The 20,781-nt window shown below is 53.4% G+C and overlaps 1 protein-coding gene across 2 annotated transcripts in view; it reads left to right on the top strand.

Moving 5' to 3' along the window:
* Positions 1-9,570, top strand: part of B4GALT5 (beta-1,4-galactosyltransferase 5) — a 40,327-nt gene extending 30,757 nt beyond the window's left edge. For both annotated transcript variants that reach the window (XM_055722461.1, XM_055722462.1), the window contains exons 3-9: positions 6-119; positions 980-1,104; positions 1,779-1,895; positions 2,730-2,917; positions 3,155-3,277; positions 3,782-3,883; positions 6,481-9,570. In XM_055722461.1, the coding sequence (XP_055578436.1) occupies positions 6-119; positions 980-1,104; positions 1,779-1,895; positions 2,730-2,917; positions 3,155-3,277; positions 3,782-3,883; positions 6,481-6,628 (917 nt within the window). In that variant the 3' untranslated portion in view covers positions 6,629-9,570. The remainder of the gene's footprint in view (positions 1-5; positions 120-979; positions 1,105-1,778; positions 1,896-2,729; positions 2,918-3,154; positions 3,278-3,781; positions 3,884-6,480) is intronic.
* Positions 9,571-20,781: the final 11,211 nt, after the last annotated feature.

The raw sequence follows: 20,781 nt of genomic DNA, 5'->3' as shown, positions 1-20,781 counted from the left end.
CTCAGATTATCCTCTTGATCTGAACCACAACGACACCTTTCTGCAAGCCACAACATTTCTTCCTGAAGACTTTACCTACTTCCCCAACCTCACCTGCCCTGAGAGGCTCCCTTCTATGAGTGAGTAGCATCCTGACAGCCCTGTGCCCTTGTCCTGTTCCCTGTGGCTTTGGAGGGCACATCGTGGCGTTCCCTGGCTCGCCAACGTTGCACCTTTCCCTGCCGGGTACCTGGGGGTGAATGGGAGCGCTGTTTGGAGCCTGGTCCCCTCCTGGGAAATCATTGTTTACCCACTCACACAAATTAATCCCTGCTATGTCGGAGGCACGTCTCCCCGCCGAAGCAGGAACCCATTGCTTGGCAGACGCAAACAAAAGAGGGATTGTGTGCTGGGAGCTGGTGAAAAGGCTCGGCCAGCTCTTTTCCAGGGGCAGCGGCAGCGGGGTGGCTCCTTTGCCCTGTGGCAGTGCTACTGGTCCCAGCCTGAGCTGTGCCCGGTACAGCTGGGCAGGGACTGGTGCAGGAGACAGGCTGGTGGTGGACCCCCAGAAGGGAGCCACAGCCAGGAGAAATGCTTCCAGCAAAGTGATATTGCAGTGGAAAACTGGGCTTTTGCAGGTAAATTTTTCCTGAAAGGGGGAGACTGCTCTCTGCCGACGTGAGGGGTGTTGCATCTGCTGGAAACCTGTATGGAGGAGTAGAGGGGTGCCATGGCCAGTGTGGGTCTCTAATGGAGCGCATCCATCGGCCACAAAGGCTAAACAGCCCAGCTGCCGAGGAGATGGAGGTGTTACAAGTCGTGCCAGCAGCATTTCCTAATCATTTTTGTTGGTGCTTGGGGAAAAGAAGAGGCTGCCTGCATTCAGTGCCGGGGATAGAGGGCAGGGATGCAGCGAAGTGCTGCCCTGAGCAGGCACTGAGCCACCTCAGGACCACAGCAGTTCCTGACCCCCTCCTGCTTCTCCCTGCTGTCTCTGCAGAGGGCCTCATTGATGTAAATATGAGCGAGATCACGATGGAGGATATCCACCAGTTCTTCTCAAAAGACCCTTCTATCAAGCTGGGAGGCCACTGGAAGCCGAGCGACTGCCTGCCTCGCTGGAAGGTAACTGGGGTGCTGGGCAGCCCCATGTCCCTGCTGAGCACGGGGGGTGTGGAGGGTCCCAGGGGGGTGCTGGGAAGACAGGAATGTCTCTCATGTGCTACAGCTTCAGAGTAATGAATATAAGGATCTGAAGTGTGGGGCTGCAGTGCCTGAGGAAGAAATGCTGAGCTCAGAGGCTGCTTTAGTGCTGCGTGAGTCAGCTCTGGATTTCTGCACGGACTGCTGAGGGGTCGGGCAGCAAGCTTGCCTGCCTGCTTCCCTGCTGGCCTGTCCGGGGTAGGATTTGATGTAGAGAGGCAAGGTGGCAGTGCTGGGACTCCTGTTTCCAGCGGGCGGTGGCTTTAGGCCAGCATGATAGCAGGACCTGGCCCCGCTCCTGCTGTGCCTGGCACCGGGCAGAGGCAGTGGGGTGGGCAGCGGGTCTCCCTCCCAGTCAAGGTCACATGGAATTTCCCCAAAGCAACAATTCCCCAAGAGGTGAATAACAAATCCATGTTGTGGGGGTTGGATGGGTTTCAGGCTGCTCAGCCCTACTTGGGAGAGCTGAGACACCATGTTTAGTGCTGCTCCTCCGACAACACCATACCAGCTGGCCCCGCTCCCCAGCCCAGGGGTCAGTCAGCAGCAGGAGCCACTGGTGCAGTACAGTAAGAGCTGTGTCCTCTCCCCATCAGGTGGCAATCCTGATCCCATTCCGCAATCGATACGAGCATCTTCCTGTCCTCTTCAGACACCTTATTCCCATGCTGCAGCGACAACGTTTACAGTTCGCCTTCTACGTTGTGGAACAAGTGAGTGAGCCCTGGGGTGGTCTGGGCAGCAGCCACTGGGGCATGGATGTGCTGCGCTAAAAATGCATCTGCTAAAGCTGCAAGTGTAGCTCTGTGCCATGTCCCAAGGAGCTTACCTGCCAGATCACATCATTTGACCTGTGGCAGGTTTAGGGTTCATGTTGCAATGTGTAAGTTGTCCCATTCTGCCTAGAAGTGGCACAGCTAAGAGGGGTGCCCAAAAATCACTGGTTTTATCTGAAAATGAAGTAGATTCAGGGTGGTGTGGTTGCGTTTTTTTAAGTCCTGTAGTGGAGGAGGTATTTCTAAAAAAAAAAAAAAAAAAAAGACAACTTTGAACCTAGTATTTGTAGTTTAACTAATGCTGCGTTATTTTTGTGGGTTTGTACATCTGTTCTGGGGAGCATCCCCTAGGCACAGGGTGGCCTGACCAGAGTCAGACATTTCTTGTCTGGGCAGTATCTAGAAGACTTTTATAAATGTTAAACCTAAGATTCTCATTTGGTATACACATGGCTTCATCCACTCAGTAAATGTACTTTCATATTTAGCTCTATCTTAAAAAAATTGATGAAAACTGGGTAGTGGGGTGGGGTTTTTTTTTTCCAAGTGTCTGAGTAAATAAGACTTTAGCATCTTTATTTTTGCTCCTGCACAGTAAAGTGAATATTTAAGTCTTGGTTGATCTCACCAGTCTGTCCCAATACATCGTTTCCTTTTGCGGTACCTTGGTGGGAGCTGGTTGCCCTCCAGTTTTCTAGACAAGACAGAGAAAGTACACGCGGACATGAACTGCGCGGGACTCCCCTTGAGAAGGAACTTTCTCCCTCCTAGGCTGGAAACCACCCCTTTAACCGTGCCATGCTCTTCAATGTTGGCTTTCGGGAAGCAATGAAGGACTTGGACTGGGACTGTCTCATCTTCCACGATGTGGACCACATACCAGAAAATGACCGTAACTATTATGGGTGTGGACAGATGCCGAGGCACTTTGCAGCCAAGCTGGATAAGTACATGTATCTGTAAGCACTGTTCTTCCTCCCCACTACCATAGTAGCTAAGGAGCCAGTGTCAGATGTATTTTTTTTTTTTTTTTAAAAAGGAGGAAGATGAATTTCAGTTTGCTTCTCAGGCTTTGTGCAAAGTGAACATGGGAGGGGAATAGAAGAAGGCATCCTCCCAGCTTGGGCTTTCCCCGTTGCAGGCAGGAGAGCTGCAGTGCTGGTGGGCTCTGCCCTAACCCCTTCTCTCCCGCTTAGGCTCCCTTACAAGGAGTTCTTCGGTGGGGTGAGCGGCCTGACTGTCGAGCAGTTTCAGAAGATCAATGGTTTCGCTAACGCCTTCTGGGGCTGGGGCGGCGAAGACGATGACCTCTGGAACAGGTATGGGCTTGGCTCAGCTGGCGCCCCTGGGCTCACTGCTGGTGGTGGTTCTGCGTGCCGGGCTTTGCACATGCTGCGGCACGAAGCGTTGTCACCGCGGCAGTCGGCGCTGGGCTTGCTGCGCCTGCTTCACCGTGGCTAGGGACCAGCCAGCCTGGCTGCGGTGGCTTGGTGGGAACAGGGGCTGCTCCAGCCCGTGCAGGCACTAGATGGGAAACTCAGAGTAGTGCTGGCTGGGGGAGTTGTTGGCCCTGTGTGCGGTTATCTCACGCTGCTGAGCTCAAACTGATCTCGGCTGAGCTGAAGCCTTGAGGTGCCGAGTGTCGTGTGGCTTGCCTGGAGCCTGGGCTGGAGTGAGGAGGTTTGTGTGGCTTATCTGCTGGGTGGAAAGGCAGAGCTGCTGTCGGAGCCGCAAGCGCGCTGACTGTGCAGCCCTGGCAAGTGCTGACAGCACAGCAAATGCAACGACGGATTTTTACTTTATTTCTCCCCTTTCTAATGCAGGGTGCAGTATGCAGGTTACTCGGTGACTCGACCAGAAGGAGACACAGGGAAATACAAATCAATTCCTCACCATCATCGGGGAGAAGTCCAGTTCCTGGGAAGGCAAGTAGTTTAATTTTAATATCTTGTGGGGTTTTTTTAAGAATTCCAAAGCCCTTCACAAAGAGTCTACCAAGTACAAGGCTCCCTGCAGCTGTTTGGGGGCAGTAACAGCCTCAACTCCTGAAGGAAACCAACTGTGGAGAGATGGAGGTAGAGCACTGTCGGGATTCCTTCATCCCTGTGTTTTATATCCCGCATCCCTGCAACAAGGGGTCCTCACTTTGTGGCTTTAGCTGCTTGGGTGCCATCCAGAAGAGGGAGTTGTCAGCATGGCACGCTGTGGGCCTGTCCTGTATCTCCAGCGGGATGTTCCCAAAGGGGTGGCTAATGCCAGAAGTCAGAGAAGCTTACGTGTTCCTAGGAGAGCCTGACCCAAGTGTTGAAGGAGGAACTGGTCATCCCGCAGAAGGCAGAGAGCAGGGGCTCTCTCTGTATGTGGCTGCTAAAGCATCAGGTGTCCCTGAGAACACTGACAAGGTCCAGTAGCAACACCCTGGCTTTGTGCCGCAAAGGCAGTTGCTGTCACAGCAGCGATGTCCTCCTGCGGTGGAGTTCTTCAGCAGTGGATGGTGTTCAGGGTTTGGAGTCGGAGGGTAGCACTGACACCGATTTCATCCCGTGATGGTGTGTGCAGACAGGGAGATGGCAGCAGCTCCAGCACACTTCCACTGCAGTGCTGAGACGGAGCAGCTCGCTCCTTCCCATTCTTCTGTTCCTGCCTCTTGGCCCCAAACTGGGCTGAGTGTACAGAGCCCCTGAACTCAGGGTTTGCTCTCTTGCGAGACTTCGGACATCCATCAGGGGCACTGACTGTCCCCTGCATCTAAGGAGCCTGCGTACTACGTGAACGTTTTGTCTTTTTTTCTCAAAAAGCTGAAATCTTGGAGCTTTCCAGGACATCTCTGACCCCTTTGTCCAGGAGCCAGGGTTGTTTCAGAAGGTACAAGAACTGGTTGAATGACTGCGTTTGCCTAGGGACCTGGGTGGAACTCGAGTCTTCTGAAAACTGTGCAACAAAAATGAGAGAAATACCTTTTTCACAAACAACTGCAGGAATTAACACTTACAAGTGATGAGCTGCTGGACCATGCAAGCTCTGTTCTGTGCAGGGGCTCCTGGCTGCTGCTGCAGAAGAGGCAGCAAGGAGGGTTTTTATGTTGCAGACACCATGTCAGCTATCTGTGGGTCTCTTTACAGAAGACTCATTTTTTGGGGAGTTTCCATTTGAGGTTGTCATCTTTAGCCCTAGTTTCCATTTCTCTTTCAGGCAGAACGCAGCCACTAAGAGATACTTACCTTGTTCCACTCTTGAAAAAGAGAAGTTGGTTTGGCTTAAAGCCGTATTTAGTCAAACCCTTGAGGCATGGAAGGCTGGCAGTGCAGTGGGATTGAGCTCTTGTTCCTGATGCTTCCCTGGTCTCCTGTTGGCCCCAGCCAGCCAGGAGCCCGAGTTCAATGTCAGCAGGAGCTGTGGGAGGGGGATCTGTGGTGAAGGGTGGTGGTGGGTAAGGCAGTGGTGGCCCTGGTGAGGCTGGCGCCGGTGCTGCTAGTGCTCCTGCCTCTGCTGCTGCATCCGGAGCTCGACGCCCAGCCTAGGCAAGGCTTAGCAATAGATACCCTCTTGTGTCCTGCACGGAAACCTCAATTTCCTTCTCCTCTGTACTCACCCACAGGCAAGTACTAACTGCTGCCATCTGAAAGCCCTGCTGCTTCTCCCACCCGAGCAGGGGGACCCAACACTTCTCGCTGTGGAGAAGGAAAGTGTTCATCAAGACACTTAAGTGTCCTGCCCATGTCCTGATGCTGTGACTTTGAAACGAGCTTTAGCACTTCCCTCTTTGCTCTCACCCAGCATCTTCCTCTTCCTCCTGGCACATCCCTTCCCTGGTGCTTTTTTCTGTCCCCAGGTCTCAGCCCAGCTCCCACTCGTCCTGGTGCTGCCAGGCACCCAGCACTGTGGTGCAGAAAGTCAGTGTCATGTCCTGATGAAATGTTTTTGCTTATTTTGTTTTTTGCCCGTCTCACCCTCAGCCTGTACATCTCATCATCTTGCCCCTAAATATGGTTGAGGTGGGTAGTTTTTATGCACCAGCTGCAGTTTCCTTCCCCAAACCATCATTTTTCTAGTTTTACTTCCTTGTCCCCCATCCCTTAGACTAAAACAATTCAGTTCTGCTCTTGTTTGTGGCCTAGGTTGTCAAAAATGGGCAGGACCACATCACCCATTACTGGTTTTCTCTGGAATGCTTTGTCTGGTGAGGGCTTGGCAGGAGGCCCCCATGCTCATCCACCTCCTGGGAATGGGACCCCCAGGCTCTGGGCAGGAGTGACAGGCTGTTCTGACAGCTGAGTGCTTGCTGGTGGCACAGGGAGCATTTTACTCTTCATCCAGTGATGGACTGTAGTTTTCAAAGTTTGTGGTGTTTACCAGTATAGAAAGTGTGATTGTTCCCTTTATTAAGGGCTCAGAAGTGTGTTGGGTTGTACCTGCTGCTGGGACTGGCTGTTTTAAGGGTGTTTTAGTAGCGTTGGGAGAACTTTGCAGGGCTCTGTGGGATCCAGGGAAGTGACTCTGGCCTCTGGTTCTTATTCCACAGGTATGCCTTGCTGAGGAAGTCGAGAGAAAGGCAAGCCCTGGACGGCCTCAATAACTTGAACTACTTTCCAAACGTCACGTATGACGCCTTGTATAAGAACATCACTGTTAACCTGACACCGGAGCTGGCTCTGGTGCCTGAATATTAAGAGGAGAAAATAACTTTGCTCTGCCCTTCACCAAGAAAGCACCACACTAGACTTTCTTTTCCAAGGGTTATCAAGGACAAGCAACACTTTGTCTAATGAAGGATCACAGTATTTTGGAGAATAAGGCTGAAAGTGCACGCACAAATTGCCCTAGCTGTACCAATCCAGCCCGATACTTGTGCAGCGAGCTCAGCAGTCTCTTTCTTTTTTCTGCCACTTGCTTTCTGGGTTTCAGGACAACTGTTTGACCTGCTGCTCTCGACTCCACATTCCTCCTCCAGCAATCTTCGGCACTGGGACTCGCCTCGGACGTGCTTTCTCCTCCAGGAAGCAGCTCAGCTGAGGGACTCTGGCTTCTCGATGGCGAACGTCGGGAGTGATTCAGTCGGTAACTGCCCTGGTGGGAGATCAAGCGACTTCTAATACCGTTCTTCTATGTCTGTGCAGTTTTTTAAATGACCTGCTTGAAGTATATACAACAGAATCGCTTCTTAAAGAAGTGTAAGTGTAAATATGCTGTGTAAATTGCCCCTTTTTTCCTCCTATGGCTCAAATCCAAGCTAGAGGTTTACATACAGTCACTCATTTTAGTCCTGAATTCTGTAAACACTTGTGTGTGCATCACTGTACTTGTGCAAGGTGTTCCCTTTTAAGCCAGTGAGACTGCTTGCATGATTTAAGCTGTGCATATGCAGAAATGTTTGTGGGACAGGGCCCTAAACTTGCCAGTGTAGCGGATGAAATACAGCCATGTCATTGCTCATTCCAGAAACCACAGGGGTGGCTTTTTCCAGGGAGAGTGAGGAGATGGGAATATTTATGACAAAACTCCCCTTTCTGTCACTCTTGCAACACGATGTGCAAATGAATCCAGAAGCCATATGGGATAAAATCCTTTGCCTGTTGCTCTCTATCCCAGTGGTGGTAAGCATGAGCATGGCAGGTTGCTCAAGAGCTCACATCCCCGCTGCTGCGGGAAGCGCAGCCCCTGGGCGCCATCCTCGGAATGGGGCGGCTGACCCCCCACGGAGCCCTCCCCGCACCAGCAGCACCCTGCCATCACTCCCGTAACGTGACGGTACAGTTTGGGAGGTTGTTCCTGTGTAAATCCAGCAGCACACTGGTGCTGTCAGAGCCAGGCAGTGCCTGTGGTTATCACCGTCGGCACCTGGTGGCCCTTGCGCAGGCGCAGCTGGTGGGGTAGGTTGTGGGAGGTTAGCAAGAGAAATGAAGGACGCACGTATCAAGCTCATGAAAACATGAGGACCAGGAACCAGAGAGCTTGGTCCGACACCCCATCCAGCCACCCAAACTGGAGTGCCCGCTCCCTTCTCCCGTGGGCCGCCCCCTCCTTCCCCGCAGCCGCGGTGGGCAGGCTGGGCTCCGGGCTCTCCCCACCGCTGCCCCTCGGTCCGGTCCTTTACACAGCACTGACACCGTCACTTCTACTGGACCTCTGACTTAAAAGTAAATATATTGGGGGTTGCTTTTTAATTTGTATTTCTACGTAACAATGGTGTGTACGTAACCTCCAATGTACTTTAACTTTCTCTTTATTGCATTGTTTGCCTTCAATTTCCTTATCTCCTCATGGTTTACATTGTTTTCTTGGTTCTGTGGACGTATGATCCCCATATGCATCTGTTGTGGGTGTGACTGCCCAGGGCATTCCTAACCTGTGTCCAGAAAATGTTAGTTTAGAAAACACGAGTTCTTGTGTAGATCTTATCGGCCCGTATGAGAGGACAGCAAGCCTGCCCTTGAAAAGCGCTGATAAGTTTGTAACTTAGGTTTTAAAGTCTTTGAACTTACATGTGCTTTAAGCTCACTTCCCAAGGGGATTCAACCTGGCTATTTATAGGCAGAGGTGAGGACTTGCTTTTTATGGCGCATATAGCAATAAAGACTTTTGCTTCTGAATCTCGATGTCTAATTCACGTGGACCCTTTCCAGATGCTGAACCCGTGTTGCCCTACCCCGCTTTTCTTTCATCTTGAGACCTTGCTAGAAATCTCTTTGTTTAATGGTGCTTCAAACAAGGAATGTATTTCAACTAGTCCAAGTCCACTACCCCAGGAATCATGCATGTGTGTGTGAGTAGGTGTTAAACTACCTTAGTCGGGATCCTCAGCCTTTGATGTGTACCTGAGACCCATCGCACCTTGTGTTGAACAAAAAGCCGTTACCTCTGCTCAGAAATGCACTCTATGGTTGGCACAAAAGGGTCCACCCCCTGCCCCAGCAGCATCCTTCTTCATAGTTCCTTTGTTCTAATCACGTTGATTTTTCTCCACCCCCTTCCCCCCTTTTTAAGATGTGGAATATCTGAAAATGTGCACTGTTAATCTTATCAGCTATGTCAAATCCTGTATAGTAAATGTAACTGTTAAAAACATACTGTCAAGCGCATGTGCTGTTATGGTGTAAAAATTCTCATATTAAGGAGAACTTGTACATATTCTGGCAGCTGAGATTCAACAAGGCCACTCACCCCTTCCATGTCAACACCGTTGGTCAGCCCTGCTGGAGGGCAGGTCCTGTTCAATGCTGACATCTTTTTTTTTTTAATTTTTTTTTAAATGAGCCATGTGGATTTTATTTGAAAAACTATTTATTGACAGTTAATTATCTATAAAGCTCTGCTTCTCTAAGGGAGGTACCGTCTGAGCAACAGCCACGCACTTCGGGTCGCTCACCATCAGAAGTGGCTTTAAACTCTAAAGTAGTTTCCATCATCATGGCTTTTGAGCTTACTGTTACGTTTTTAAGAGGTGCCAGGGGGACGTTTTTGCACTGAAGACTAGTGTTTTAAAACACACACACACTTCTCAGCAAAGCAATCCTTTGTGTCATTACATTTATTTACCCATGTGTTTGTACATTTTTGTATTTGTTAATTTATGAATGATTTTTTCAGTAAAAAATACATATTCAAGAACAAAGTTTGCAGTCTTTGCTTTTTTTTATAGGGAGTTGGGGTGTGCTTTTTGTTTGAAGGAGGTGAGATCTGTAAGCCCGGAGTGGTAAGTGCTTATGGCAGTTTGAGTGGAGAAGGGTAAGTCCTGGATGCTAAAAATGGTTAGAATTTTTATGGTTAGAAATCTGTCATTAGGACTGGACAGAAGTAAACTGAGTGCAGGATGGGGATGCTCCCCAAGCTCGTACCACACTGTACATGCTACAGCCTTTTCTCCAAGCATCTGCTTCAGTGTAGTACTGATGGAGGGGCTGGCTGCTGTAGAGAGGGTGCATTTGGGAAGGTACATGGCTGTAGGTGGTGCAGGGCTTGGAGCTGTTGGTGGGGAGGGCTGGTGATTAGATTTTTTGATCAACAAACCCAGGCAGATAGACAAGCGTCCTTGGAGCAGCTTTAAAATATCTTTCTCCTGCTCTGCAGTGTACAGGCATGCTAGAATAAATAGCTGGCAGCCCTGGGTTGTTCCAGGCCTTGCCTTTATTTAGCTCTCTGTCTTCTGGGAAGCTTCCTCCCACCCACGGTGCTTGGCTGGAGCCTGCGGGGTGACAGGCTCCTTCCAGCCACTGCACCCGCCTGGGAATGGCAGCCTTGCCTCCCCCTACACTTGCAGGAGCGAGGGTGGGAGCTTGTCTTGCTGGTGGGAGTCTGACCTCACTTTGTGGGGGGTCCTCTGTGGGTACCCTGGCTGCCCCGAGGGGTTTGTTGCCTGTGTTGTCCCTGCAGTGGCTGGGGGAGATGGATGCACATGCAAAATATTGGGGTTGCTCCTATACAGGAAAAATGAGATGGGTAGCAAAGCCTCCAGCCTGCATCCCATGTGTGTGCGTGGGACCCCTTCACTGGGGCCAGCTGCAAAAACAGGAGCTGGAGCAAACCCCCTTTTGCACGGGCTGTGCTGGGAGGGTGCTAAAGAGAGGAGCCCTGCGAGGGACTGGCATGGCAGCACGTTTCTGGCATGGCCACCGCTGCAGACCAGCAGCCACAGAGCCGAGGCTTTCCTCTGGAGCAGCCCATGCCTGTGCGGGAGAGCGCCCGCTGCTCAGGCTGGAAAACCCTCAAGCTTCTCTGCAGAGTGCATCAAAAAGAACCCTAACTGCCAAAGCAGGGTGTTTTCTCACACTTCTTCCCCTCTTCATCTCTGTGTGGCACAATAGACCTGCTTGGGTTGGCCCGGGCTGGCAGCGGGGGCCACGCGTGCTGGGGCATGCAGCTGCAGGGCATCCCTGCCCATCCGGAGCAGCCCCACCAGGATGCCCAGAGGATGCCCGGCTCAGGAGCTGGTGGAAAGGCTGGGCAGGAGCTTGGGGCAGGAGTTTCTGTCCTGTTCACGAGTATTTTTATGGCACTGTTCAGCCTCACCGGGCTGGGGGGTGTGAGCGTGGGCACCCACAATGGCTTGGGAGAGGCAGAGGCACTGGTCCCTGCGCTGCAATGAGCTCAAGTTGGAAGTGTGAGGCTAGTGCTACTCCTTCCACTATAGAGCACCTGCTCTAGAAATCAGGCTTTTTCTGAACATCTGGTAAATACTACAGAAAACGTTTTCCCCCCCAAAGATTCATCAGTGTAACCTTTTCCAGGGTAACAGCATCTACCCTGGCAGGACGGGGCCAGGCTGTCTGCCCAGTGGCCGGTGGCACAGCCCTGCTGCTGGCACATGCCATCAGTGCATCTCCTGGGATTAGGCGGCTGCACGTGGTGATACCCCTGGTGAAACCTCAGTATGGCTTCAGAGGCTCCTCCAGTGCTGGGAAGTCATTTTTTTAGGTTAAAAGTTTCTAGTTGCAGGAATTTTGTTCCCCTTTAGGGTTACTAATTTCCTCCCAGGAGTGTTGTGCTGATGTACAGTGGCTCTTGGGTTGGCCTCTCAAAGGCACAGCCGGGGGCTCCTGCTGACCCCCCGAGCCTGGGGGTTTGCTGCTGCAGGCGTGCTCCCCACGGGAAGGGCAAGGTGTCCCCAGATATTTGTTCTCTTGGGCGAGCAGTGTGACAATATTGACTGTTATTTAAGAAGGGTTCTTTGTAATCATGAGGTGAGGGGGCAAGCGAGCAGGAGTGGTGGGGTCATGGAGGCTCTCAGGCAGCTGCCCTTAGTAAAGCCTGCTGGGGAGGACTTCCTAAAATACCTCTTTTCTCTGAAAGACTCTCCCACTTATGCAGCCAAGGACTGCCGGCAGCTCCCTCTCCTCCCCCGCAGACGGTACCGATAGCTCAGCCCCACAGCAGTGTCCGCTGTGCCATGCCCACCCTTTGCATCCCGTCTCCCACCGCCCCGGGTGCCCCCTTTGCCAGCTGGCCACCCTGGTGGTGCCCAGCCAGCACCCTGCTCTGCCCCAGCAGCACCCACCGGAGCAAGGAGCCTCGGTGACATCCCTCCAGGGATTTCGGGCACCCCCTGGTCTGTGCCAGCCCCCTGTGCTCCCCCAGGGGGGAGGAGACCCCCCAGCCCCAGGCACTGCCCTGCTGTGGGGGGTCAGGCCGGAGCTCCGTGAGGTTTATCCGGGCAGCCTGGGGCGCGAGGAGCAGAGCCACAGGCACTGGCCCACGTCACAGCTCCCAGGCTCTCCAGCACCGCTGATGGTGCTGCGTGCCCACCGCATTGCTTTTGGATAAGGAAACAGCAAAAAGGGCGAAAACCAAAAACTCGTCCAGCATCACCCGGGTGATGCTAGAGCGAACACTCCCCTGTGAGCAGCGGGGACTCAGGCTGGTCCTTTACCCCCGTTGTGCTGGCGCAGGTGCAGGATGAGTGGGTGGGTGGCTGGGGGGAACAGGCAGAGCTGGTCAGCCAAGGGGAGCTATGGGATGCCTGGACATCCAGGTGAGAAACTGGCTCCTTAAGTGCCATCTTGAGCAGGGGACGGTGGGCGGCAGGGCACTTTCTGAAGGCCACAGATGAGGTGGCATGTTTGGGACTCCCTTGCACAGCCACCTGCATCCCCAGGACCTCCTGCTCACTGGTGGTGGGTTCCCAGCGGACAGGAATGCTTCCCCGGCCATAAAACTGCGAGTCACCTCGCAGTGCGTGCCTCGCTGCAGAGCCAAGGTACAGGACCAGGCGGGCCCTGCCTCCCCTGCTCTGCCCCCGGCGGGGTCGGGCACGGGCAGTGCCTCCCCAGGTCTAACACTGGTGGCCCCAGCACAGTCCCTGCGGCCACATTGCTGCAATTTGCGTCGGCCCATGAGACAGGCTGGGGACCAGGCTGGGGGGCGATGCCGATGCAGCCAGCTGTGCTGCCCAGGAATCACCGCCGGGCACACTGCCTCCCCACACATCCCAGCACCACTCCCCTCTGATTACATTTCATCCCAGCACCGCTCCCCGCTTTGATTGCATTATGGCAGCTAATCGTGTTATTGAGGCAACGGCCCGGGATCCATCCCGGGGTACGTGTGTGCCGGGGGCTTTGTTACCGATAAGTGTCCCCAGCACACGGCTGAGACCTAACCCCTGAGCAGAGCCCTGCCTCTGACAAAGCAAATTCATTCATAATTCAGAGCTGCTTCTGTGGCTGGAAACTTCTCCTGGGGGACTGATCAGCCTGGAGCTGCCGTGGCCCCGGCAGCCACCCCAGGGCAGGGGGCCCCCGAACAGCTCATTTTAACAGAGCTCGTTTCTGCTGGGGTTTGGAGCCCCCCTGAAGCGGAGGATGAGGCAGGGTCGGGGTTACCGTGCCTGGCTCCGCGGTCGGTAATCCCGTGCGGCACCGGGCTGGGCTGGGAGCTCGCTCCCGTGGGGGGCGGGGGGTCACTGGAAGGCAGATCAGCTGTTTGCCTGGGGGGTCCCTGCCCAGCTGCTCTCTGCCTGGCTGCGGGGGGTCCCTGCCCGCTGGGACCCCCGCGGCGGGGGCTGTAGCCCGGCCCTGGGGCGCGGCCAGGCCGCTGCTACCCTCCGGGGACGGGGGGCAGAAGGCAACGCTGCGGAGGCAGCGCTGAGCCCCGACCCCCCCCCGCAGAGCCGGACCCCCGCCCCGCTGCAGCCCCCGTCCCCAGGCGGGAACAGGCAGGTGCTTCGGGGCAGCCCGGAGCGGGAGGAGCCGGGGAGGGCAGCCGGGGCCGGGGCTGGGGGTGCCCCCGGGACCTGGCCTTGCTCCCCCCGCGCCCCCCCGGACCGCCCTGCGGCAGGGGCTGACGGGGCTGAGGGCTCCGGGGGCGGCGGGGGTGGGCGCAGGCGGGGCCGGGCCTCGGGGCGCCCGGAGGAGGGCTCGGGAGATGCTCCGCAAGCAGCAGGAGCCCAGAGCTGCCAGGGGCGTGGGTGAGACCCCCGGCCCCGGCCCCGGCCCCTCTCTCCGAGCTGGCAGCCGGGGGGAGCCGTGCCGCCGGGGCCCGGGGGATGTTCCGGCGGGGCGGGGCGGGCGGTGGAGCGCGGTCCCACAGCGCCGCCTGGCGGCACGAGCGAGCGAGGCCCCGACCCCGCCGCCGCCGAACCCTGCGTCCCCCTTCCGGCGCGGCGGCGGGGGCACCCACGCGTGTGTCCCCCGGGGGCCAGCCGCCCCCTGCCCGGCCTCGCAGGGTCCTGCTTTGCCGTGAAGCCCCGGCAGCGAGGCTGGCCGGCTCCCCCCCCGGCGGGCTCGTACCGGCGCTTTGCCGGCTCCGGTCCGGGTGCGGCGGGCAGCCAGAGCCCGGGGGACCGGCCGCTGGGGTGTGGGGCTGGGGGCAGCCGGGGCAGGGGGGGTGAAGGGGGAGGAAGGCGCCGGAGGGGAAGGGGGTTCAGGGGGTTCTCCCGCTCCCAGGAGCAATCCTCAGCCCAGCATCCCCAGCATTTGCTGGTCGGGGTAATGATGCCAGCTGGGCAAAATAAAAAAATAGCTTGGGGAAAAACTGGGACCAGTTTCTGCACGAGGGAGAGAAATCCCAGAATTTCAGAGGCAGCAAAAGGCGCCAAGTGAAAGCGAAGCAGGAGACTCAGAGCACCCACGGAGGCTGGGCACCCCCGGGTGAGCGGCTGACGGCTTTTGCTTGCTGGGTGTGAGATGAGGCCGGGGCTTGAAGATGCTCCCCGACATCTCCGTGACGCTTCCCTGATTTCTCTGGGTGAGTTATCCCTCTCTTGCAGCTGGCACTTTCCACCCAGACGACATCACTGTAACTTTTTCAGTTGCTTCATTCCTTTCTGTAACAGTGCCTGGTGAGGGTCTCCCTTCCACTGCCCCTCCGCAGAGCACTGAGCCTGCCATAGATTTTCCTGTCCCGTGACCAAAACTAGGGAAAGTTCTGAGCTGAAGAGAAACATCTGTCCCCAAACTCATATATGATGTTTCATGTTCATGCTGTTTTACCCTCCTGTTTAACCCTTTTCTCTATTAATATTTATCAACACAACGTTTTTCTTCTTTTAAACAATGTCTTGCAAAATGATTTGCCTTAAAAAAAAAAAAAAAAAAGTAGAATAAAATGTTTAAGTGCTTGGACGTTTTTCAGCTCCCCCTTTCCTCCTTCCCTGCCTGTTTTGGCCCAGACTGCAGCCTGATTTTAGTGAAATGTATTATTCTGTAGAAACATCAGATAAACATGCCTAGGTCAAATGCTGTCAGCCTCCTGAAACAGCTGCAAGGTCAGTGTCATGGCAGGAGATGGACACAGGGAGGTGAAGCCACATCTCCTTCCCATGGATGGGCTCAAGAAACCTGAGTGCTCTTGCAGCCACTTCTGCGGTAAAGGCACCCTTCCCAGCACCCTTCCCAGCACCCTTCCCAGCACCCCTCCCAGCACCCCTGCTCCCTCGCACCCCTGCCAGCACCCCTCCCAGTGCCCCTGCTCTCTCTGGGACCCAGTGGGGCTGGGTTCCCCCTGCCCTGCTCATCCCACCAACCTTCACGGCTGCCTGCTGTTGTGTCCCTTCCGCTCCTTCCTCTGACTTTTAGGGGAGTGCAGCATCCTCGTGGGTGCCCCTTGAACTGCCGTGGCACTCCTGGCCCTTGCTCCCCCCCAAGCAGGGACCTAACCAAGCCTAGAAAGGAGCTGAAGTTCTCCATGCTCTCATGCCTTCTTTGGGTAAACCGTTTGGCTATCAGAGGGAGAGAGTGGGGAGCTGGGTCCTCTGCGGGGGGGGGTGGGGGGGGTGTGAGCCACGTTTGTGACAGTCCAGCTGTCTGCCTGCACAGGAGGAGGTTGGGATGTAAGTTGGGACAATATGGGAAGGCATTTGGAAAAGGAGACAGGTGTTTCTGAACATCCCATGAGTCTATCTTGAGAGCTTTTTTTCCCCTGTGGGAATTTTGCAGGGAACCAGGTTTCTCTCAGAAAACCAAGGTGTCTTGAAGGCTTAACTCACCCCTGCTCCCAAACCCTGTGCAAGCCGGCAGCAGTGGCTGTTCCCCTGGGAACATGTCCTACCCTGCTCCAGAAGCACTGTGTCCCACCAGGTGCAGTTTAGGATGTGGTGGATTTTTAAACCTGATGCTTTACTCCTTTCAAGTACTGTCTCCTCTCAAGACACTGCAGTTCATGTTTTTCTTAAGTACACATGAATACTGCAAAGTCTGACAGTGGTTTATGTTGGCGAATTCCTGCTGCCCTTGCGTATCTATCTTGCGTTTGTTGGATGATGTGAATCGGTTCTTTGGGTTTTTCATGTTCTTATTTGGTAAACTAAGGTTCATGTTCTAGGAAGTTCACCCCAGAGCTCTATCATGGTCTGTGAGTATAAATCTACTTTGAATTAGTGCTCATTGCCAACATTTTTCAAAATAAATATTGAATGAGAGAGGTTTCTGGTTAATATAAACCTGAGTCAATTTATGATGACAAAATATTGCTAGATGTGTCAGGGAAAAGACAATCTGCTGAAAAGTTTGGCTAAAGTCAAGTTAAAAACTGGAACGTTGTTCTTTGGTGGATTCCCAAAGCCTGGCTCCAGCAGGGTGGGGAGGTTGCTCGTCACCAGCTATCTTTGCCAGCTCCCGGTTGTGCTCAGGAGGAGGATGGAGACTGATGTTTTCAACCATTTGGCAGTGGGTGGTAGGTAAGGTCCTTCTGAAACTCAGCTGGTCTGTTTTGATGGTGCGTTTGGTTTGGTTTTCTTCTTTAAGATATCTTCAGTGCAAAATGTGGTTATGGATATTTTGCTTGAGATAAAAAAGTGCAGAGCCCTGTAGTGCTGTACTCAGACTAGCGGCTTCCCACACTTTCCTGATGCAAACACTGATGGCTGCAACTCGGGCAGGCTGTGATGACTGACTAAAAGTGGTTTTCCTGGCTGGTTTCCAGTGGCTCAAGGACAATACTTTCTCCTGCTGGGACTTGATGGAGTTGGACTTGATGATCCTTATGGATTCTTTCCAACCTGAGATATTCTATCATTGCAGCACCCAGGCAGGAGCACCTTCAGGGTCTGCAGCATCCGTCAGTGAATGGCTTGGCCATTAGGCTGAAGGTGCTTAACATTTATGGTTAAATTCACTGAGAGTTTTTGCAGCCTGAGGGGCTGGAGACCCATCTGCTGCTCAGAAACACCTGCGTCCAGACCTCTGCTCTCCAGTGTCTGTGCCCCATCACCGTGTGGCTCGGCCGCTGAACCTGGGAAAGCAGCTTGTGCTCTGTGAAAATGTCTCCTGGTACTGACAACCTGTTCACACATAGCTATTGGACTTCATTATATTTTCAGTCCCAAATAACTCTGGAGACAACAGGAACACAGGGAAATGCACAGCAAAGGGTCTCCACGGTCCTTGCTCCCCTCACTCTTGCTCAAGGAGTTACTCTGCCAGAGCTGTGTCAGCCTTGTTAGCTGACAGCATAAGGTGTCTTCCTCTCCCCTTCCCGACAACATGCCTGCCTGTTTTTCTTCCATTTTCTGCCTGAGGTAGCTGTAGGGCTGTGTGTGTATGGAGCTGGGAGAGATTTACTTGGCTGGGTCAGATACAACAAGATATCAGCATGATCAGTTGCCCTTCTTGATTGCCAAAGCAGCCTACAGCTGAAATGGTGATGCTGATACGGGTGTGCCATGATCACTGGCTGCTGGAAAGTCACTCCTTTGTGCCCTTAATCCCATTTTTGTGCCTTCTGCTGGGGCTGTCAGGGCTCTGTCCCACCATGGGGTCATCAGCCCTGCTGCAGTGAGCTGGGTTCAACCTCGTGCAGGAGGTTCTGCTCCCTGCGGGGCATGCCTAGGGACAGAGGGTCCCTCCTGAGGGGCATGCCTAGGGATGGGGGCCTGGGGACCACTGAGAAATGTGCTCAGGGATGAAGCAGCCACCTCTGTGCAGGCTGCTCCAGCTGTAGTCATGTGTGTGGTTTCAACACAAGAGATGAATGGAAAGGAGGAACCTCAAGCAATCAAGCGAAAACATTTTTCTTGGGATCAAAATTATAAATGTGTCTCAGAATACTTTTTCAAAACTCTCAGCGCTTGCACTGTGCTTGCACCTCAAAGCCAAAGGAGACTTCACAATGTGAGTAAAGGCAGCTCTGAGAGGATCAATAACACTCAAAAGCATATTCATACTTCCAGTGGCTTGAATTTAAACAGTTAAATCCTCTTCCCTCCAGCGCAGTCTTCCTTGCTTGCCAGCTGTCAGATCTTGTGATTATTTGTCTGTATGGCATGCACTTGTGACTTAAAGACATTAATAAGTAACAGAAACAGTAACTTTTTCTTCTTTGCAATGACACTGCTATGAGCTTGGAGCAGAGCTCCTCAGAAGTACCCCCAAGTGTTTGCAGGAGGTTGCACATGCTCTAAGCAGCAGCTCAGAGTTTCCAGTGTCAGGTTTTCCATTTGCAATAATCTAACCCATTACTTATCCAAATGTGTCCAGAAGAGTGATAGCGGTGCTGGACTTTTATATTACTTTATTTTCGTAAGGGGAAGGCATGCCCTCACACTCTTATTCAGGGCAAGAACTTTAGGCTGAGGTCCAGCCTTTGCGCCTGTCCCTGTTCATCACCACTGCCTCTGCCGCTTTTGAAGGATTTCTGCAGTGTATTGAAAGATGACAGGGATCAAATCATTAGCAGCTTCTGTTATAGTTTGAGTTTTTGTGTGCTGAATCTCTGCACCGGATGAAAAATGAATCGGATAAGGCAGTGTGGCAGCGGGGTGAGTCGAGTTCTGTCTCTGGCACTGTGGTTTCTCTGCAAGCCTCTGTGCAAGGTCCTGAGCCAGCTCCCTCTGATGCTGGTTCAATGCACTGTGATACACTTGGATCATCCCGAGGAGAGAGGTCTGGAACAAAGGCTGTGGGTTAGCTGCCAGACCACCGCAGCAATAGTTGCTGTGTAGATCTGGACATATCAAGTGTCTTGGCCACGCAGTTAAACTGCAGGACACTGGAGAAGGGCAGAAAGCTGGTATGGGGCTGGCAGAACTGTCTCTAGGGAGGAGAGACTGTCCTTAAGGCTGTAACAAGCATAACTCTGCTAAAAGTGAGTTAAAAACCTGAAAGGCCTGAGTTAGAGACTTAATCTCATGATCATATTTTTTTTTCCATCCTCCTCAGGCGTGGAGGTGCCTTGCCAGGGGCCGAGCTGTCACAAGGGGGTGGCTTTGCTTCGGACATGGAGCCAGATCCCTTTGCTGTAGGTTGCTGTGGGCCGTGGGCACAAAGCAGAGCCCACTCACCCGTCCATGGGTTGGAGTGCTTAGTCTGAGCACCATGGTGTACTGGGTGAGTTGGGCTAAACCAGCGTGGTTTCCTCCAAAAGGCTTAGTGCCGTACAGCTCAGGAAATCCCCAGGGTAAGCCCTGTGGCTCCGTGCACCAAGGAGGATGGGAAATGATGGAAGCTGCCTTGGATGCTGCTGAGATGGTGTGAAGAGATCAGAGGGCTGGGTCTGCTCATGCAAGCGGCGCGGGGCTGCTCATTCCCACACTGTGTTCGTCACCCCACAGCCTCGTCAGCAGGAACGCTGATCTCTGCCTGGGAAAGGTGTGCTGTGCCAGCCAAACCCTGCAGCCGCACCACGGCCACCCCCACCCCCGATCACTGCACCACCCCGATCACCATCCAGCCAAGCCTGTAGCTGCCTTTCTCCTCCCCAGACATCATGCCTCCTTGAGACCAAAACGTGGAGGTCATGCCCTTGTGGGACCTGAGACACGAACACGCTGAGGGCAGCAGCTGGGCTGTGTCTGTCCTGCCGTGAGGGCCATGCAACCGCAGATGCCAGGGATGCCATGTGCCAGCAACGATTATCTATCTATTGCTGGAAGTTTGGGAGATGGTTTTGGTGGTTTTAACCAGGAGTCCAAAAGCAAGGAGAAGTGAGTGACAAGAGAGCCACTGAATACCAAAATGCTGATGTACCAGATGAAGGCAAACACCATGAGTACAGAGTGTTTTCACTGTTCATTTTGACTAGAGCTGGGTCCCTGATGCTATCTGGCAATGACAGAGGAAACTGCAGTGCTCCACCTTCTCGGGCTACAGGCTGGACACATCTATGAGCAGTTCAGGAACGCGGAGCAGGTTTTGATGCCATGGCTGCTCCATGCTGGCCACAGGTCACTGCCAGGGCTGGGGTGACCATGCAGCTGCTCTCCTACTCTCCTCCTCGCGGGTGGGAATGATGAGTGTTGGCTGCTTTTGATTTGCTTTCTGAGCAGTATAACTTTATTTTGGGCTGATATCCATTTTGTGGAGGTTACTGCTCAGACCAGGGCTGGGGTTCCCCCTGCACTGCCCTCATCCAGGGCATCACGAGCCAGCAGAGAAGTTCCCATTGAGCCAGAGGTCTGGGGAAGAAGGGAGAGGGCTGTTTCCTGCAGTGTCATTAGGAAGAAAGCAATTTGAAATCATCTGCATTCTGGTTATCTGCCTTCATAACATCCCTAATTGCGAGGGAGAACCTGCTTTAAGGCAGGCACTGGGGCAGATTGATTTTGCATCGCATTGGCTCTCCAGCACTTTGTTCTTTTTTTGGTTTGACCTCAGCAAATGCATCTTCCCAGATGACTCTGTGCTGCACAGGGGACCAAAACACGCTCTCATCACAAGACAGACTTCCTCAGCTCATTCACAGCCCGGCAGTTTGCTGGGTGTAATCCACAGAAAGATGAAAGCCGCTTTATTCTTTGTAACGCGCAACCAAGGCAGCTTGCTCCAAACATGAATGATTAAAGACCCACGTGTGTTTGTAAATGCCTACATTTAAATTAAAAAGCAACCTTCTCCTTGAAAATTTAGGCAGCTAAAGTGGCATTGTGCTTACCAAAAGAGCATGAATTATTTGTGTG

This window comes from Falco cherrug, chromosome 10 (genome assembly GCF_023634085.1).
Source record: "Falco cherrug isolate bFalChe1 chromosome 10, bFalChe1.pri, whole genome shotgun sequence".
Taxonomy (NCBI): Eukaryota; Metazoa; Chordata; class Aves; order Falconiformes; family Falconidae; genus Falco; species Falco cherrug.
The sequence above is the reverse complement of the archived record's forward strand: the minus strand, read 5'-3'. Positions and strand labels throughout refer to the sequence as shown.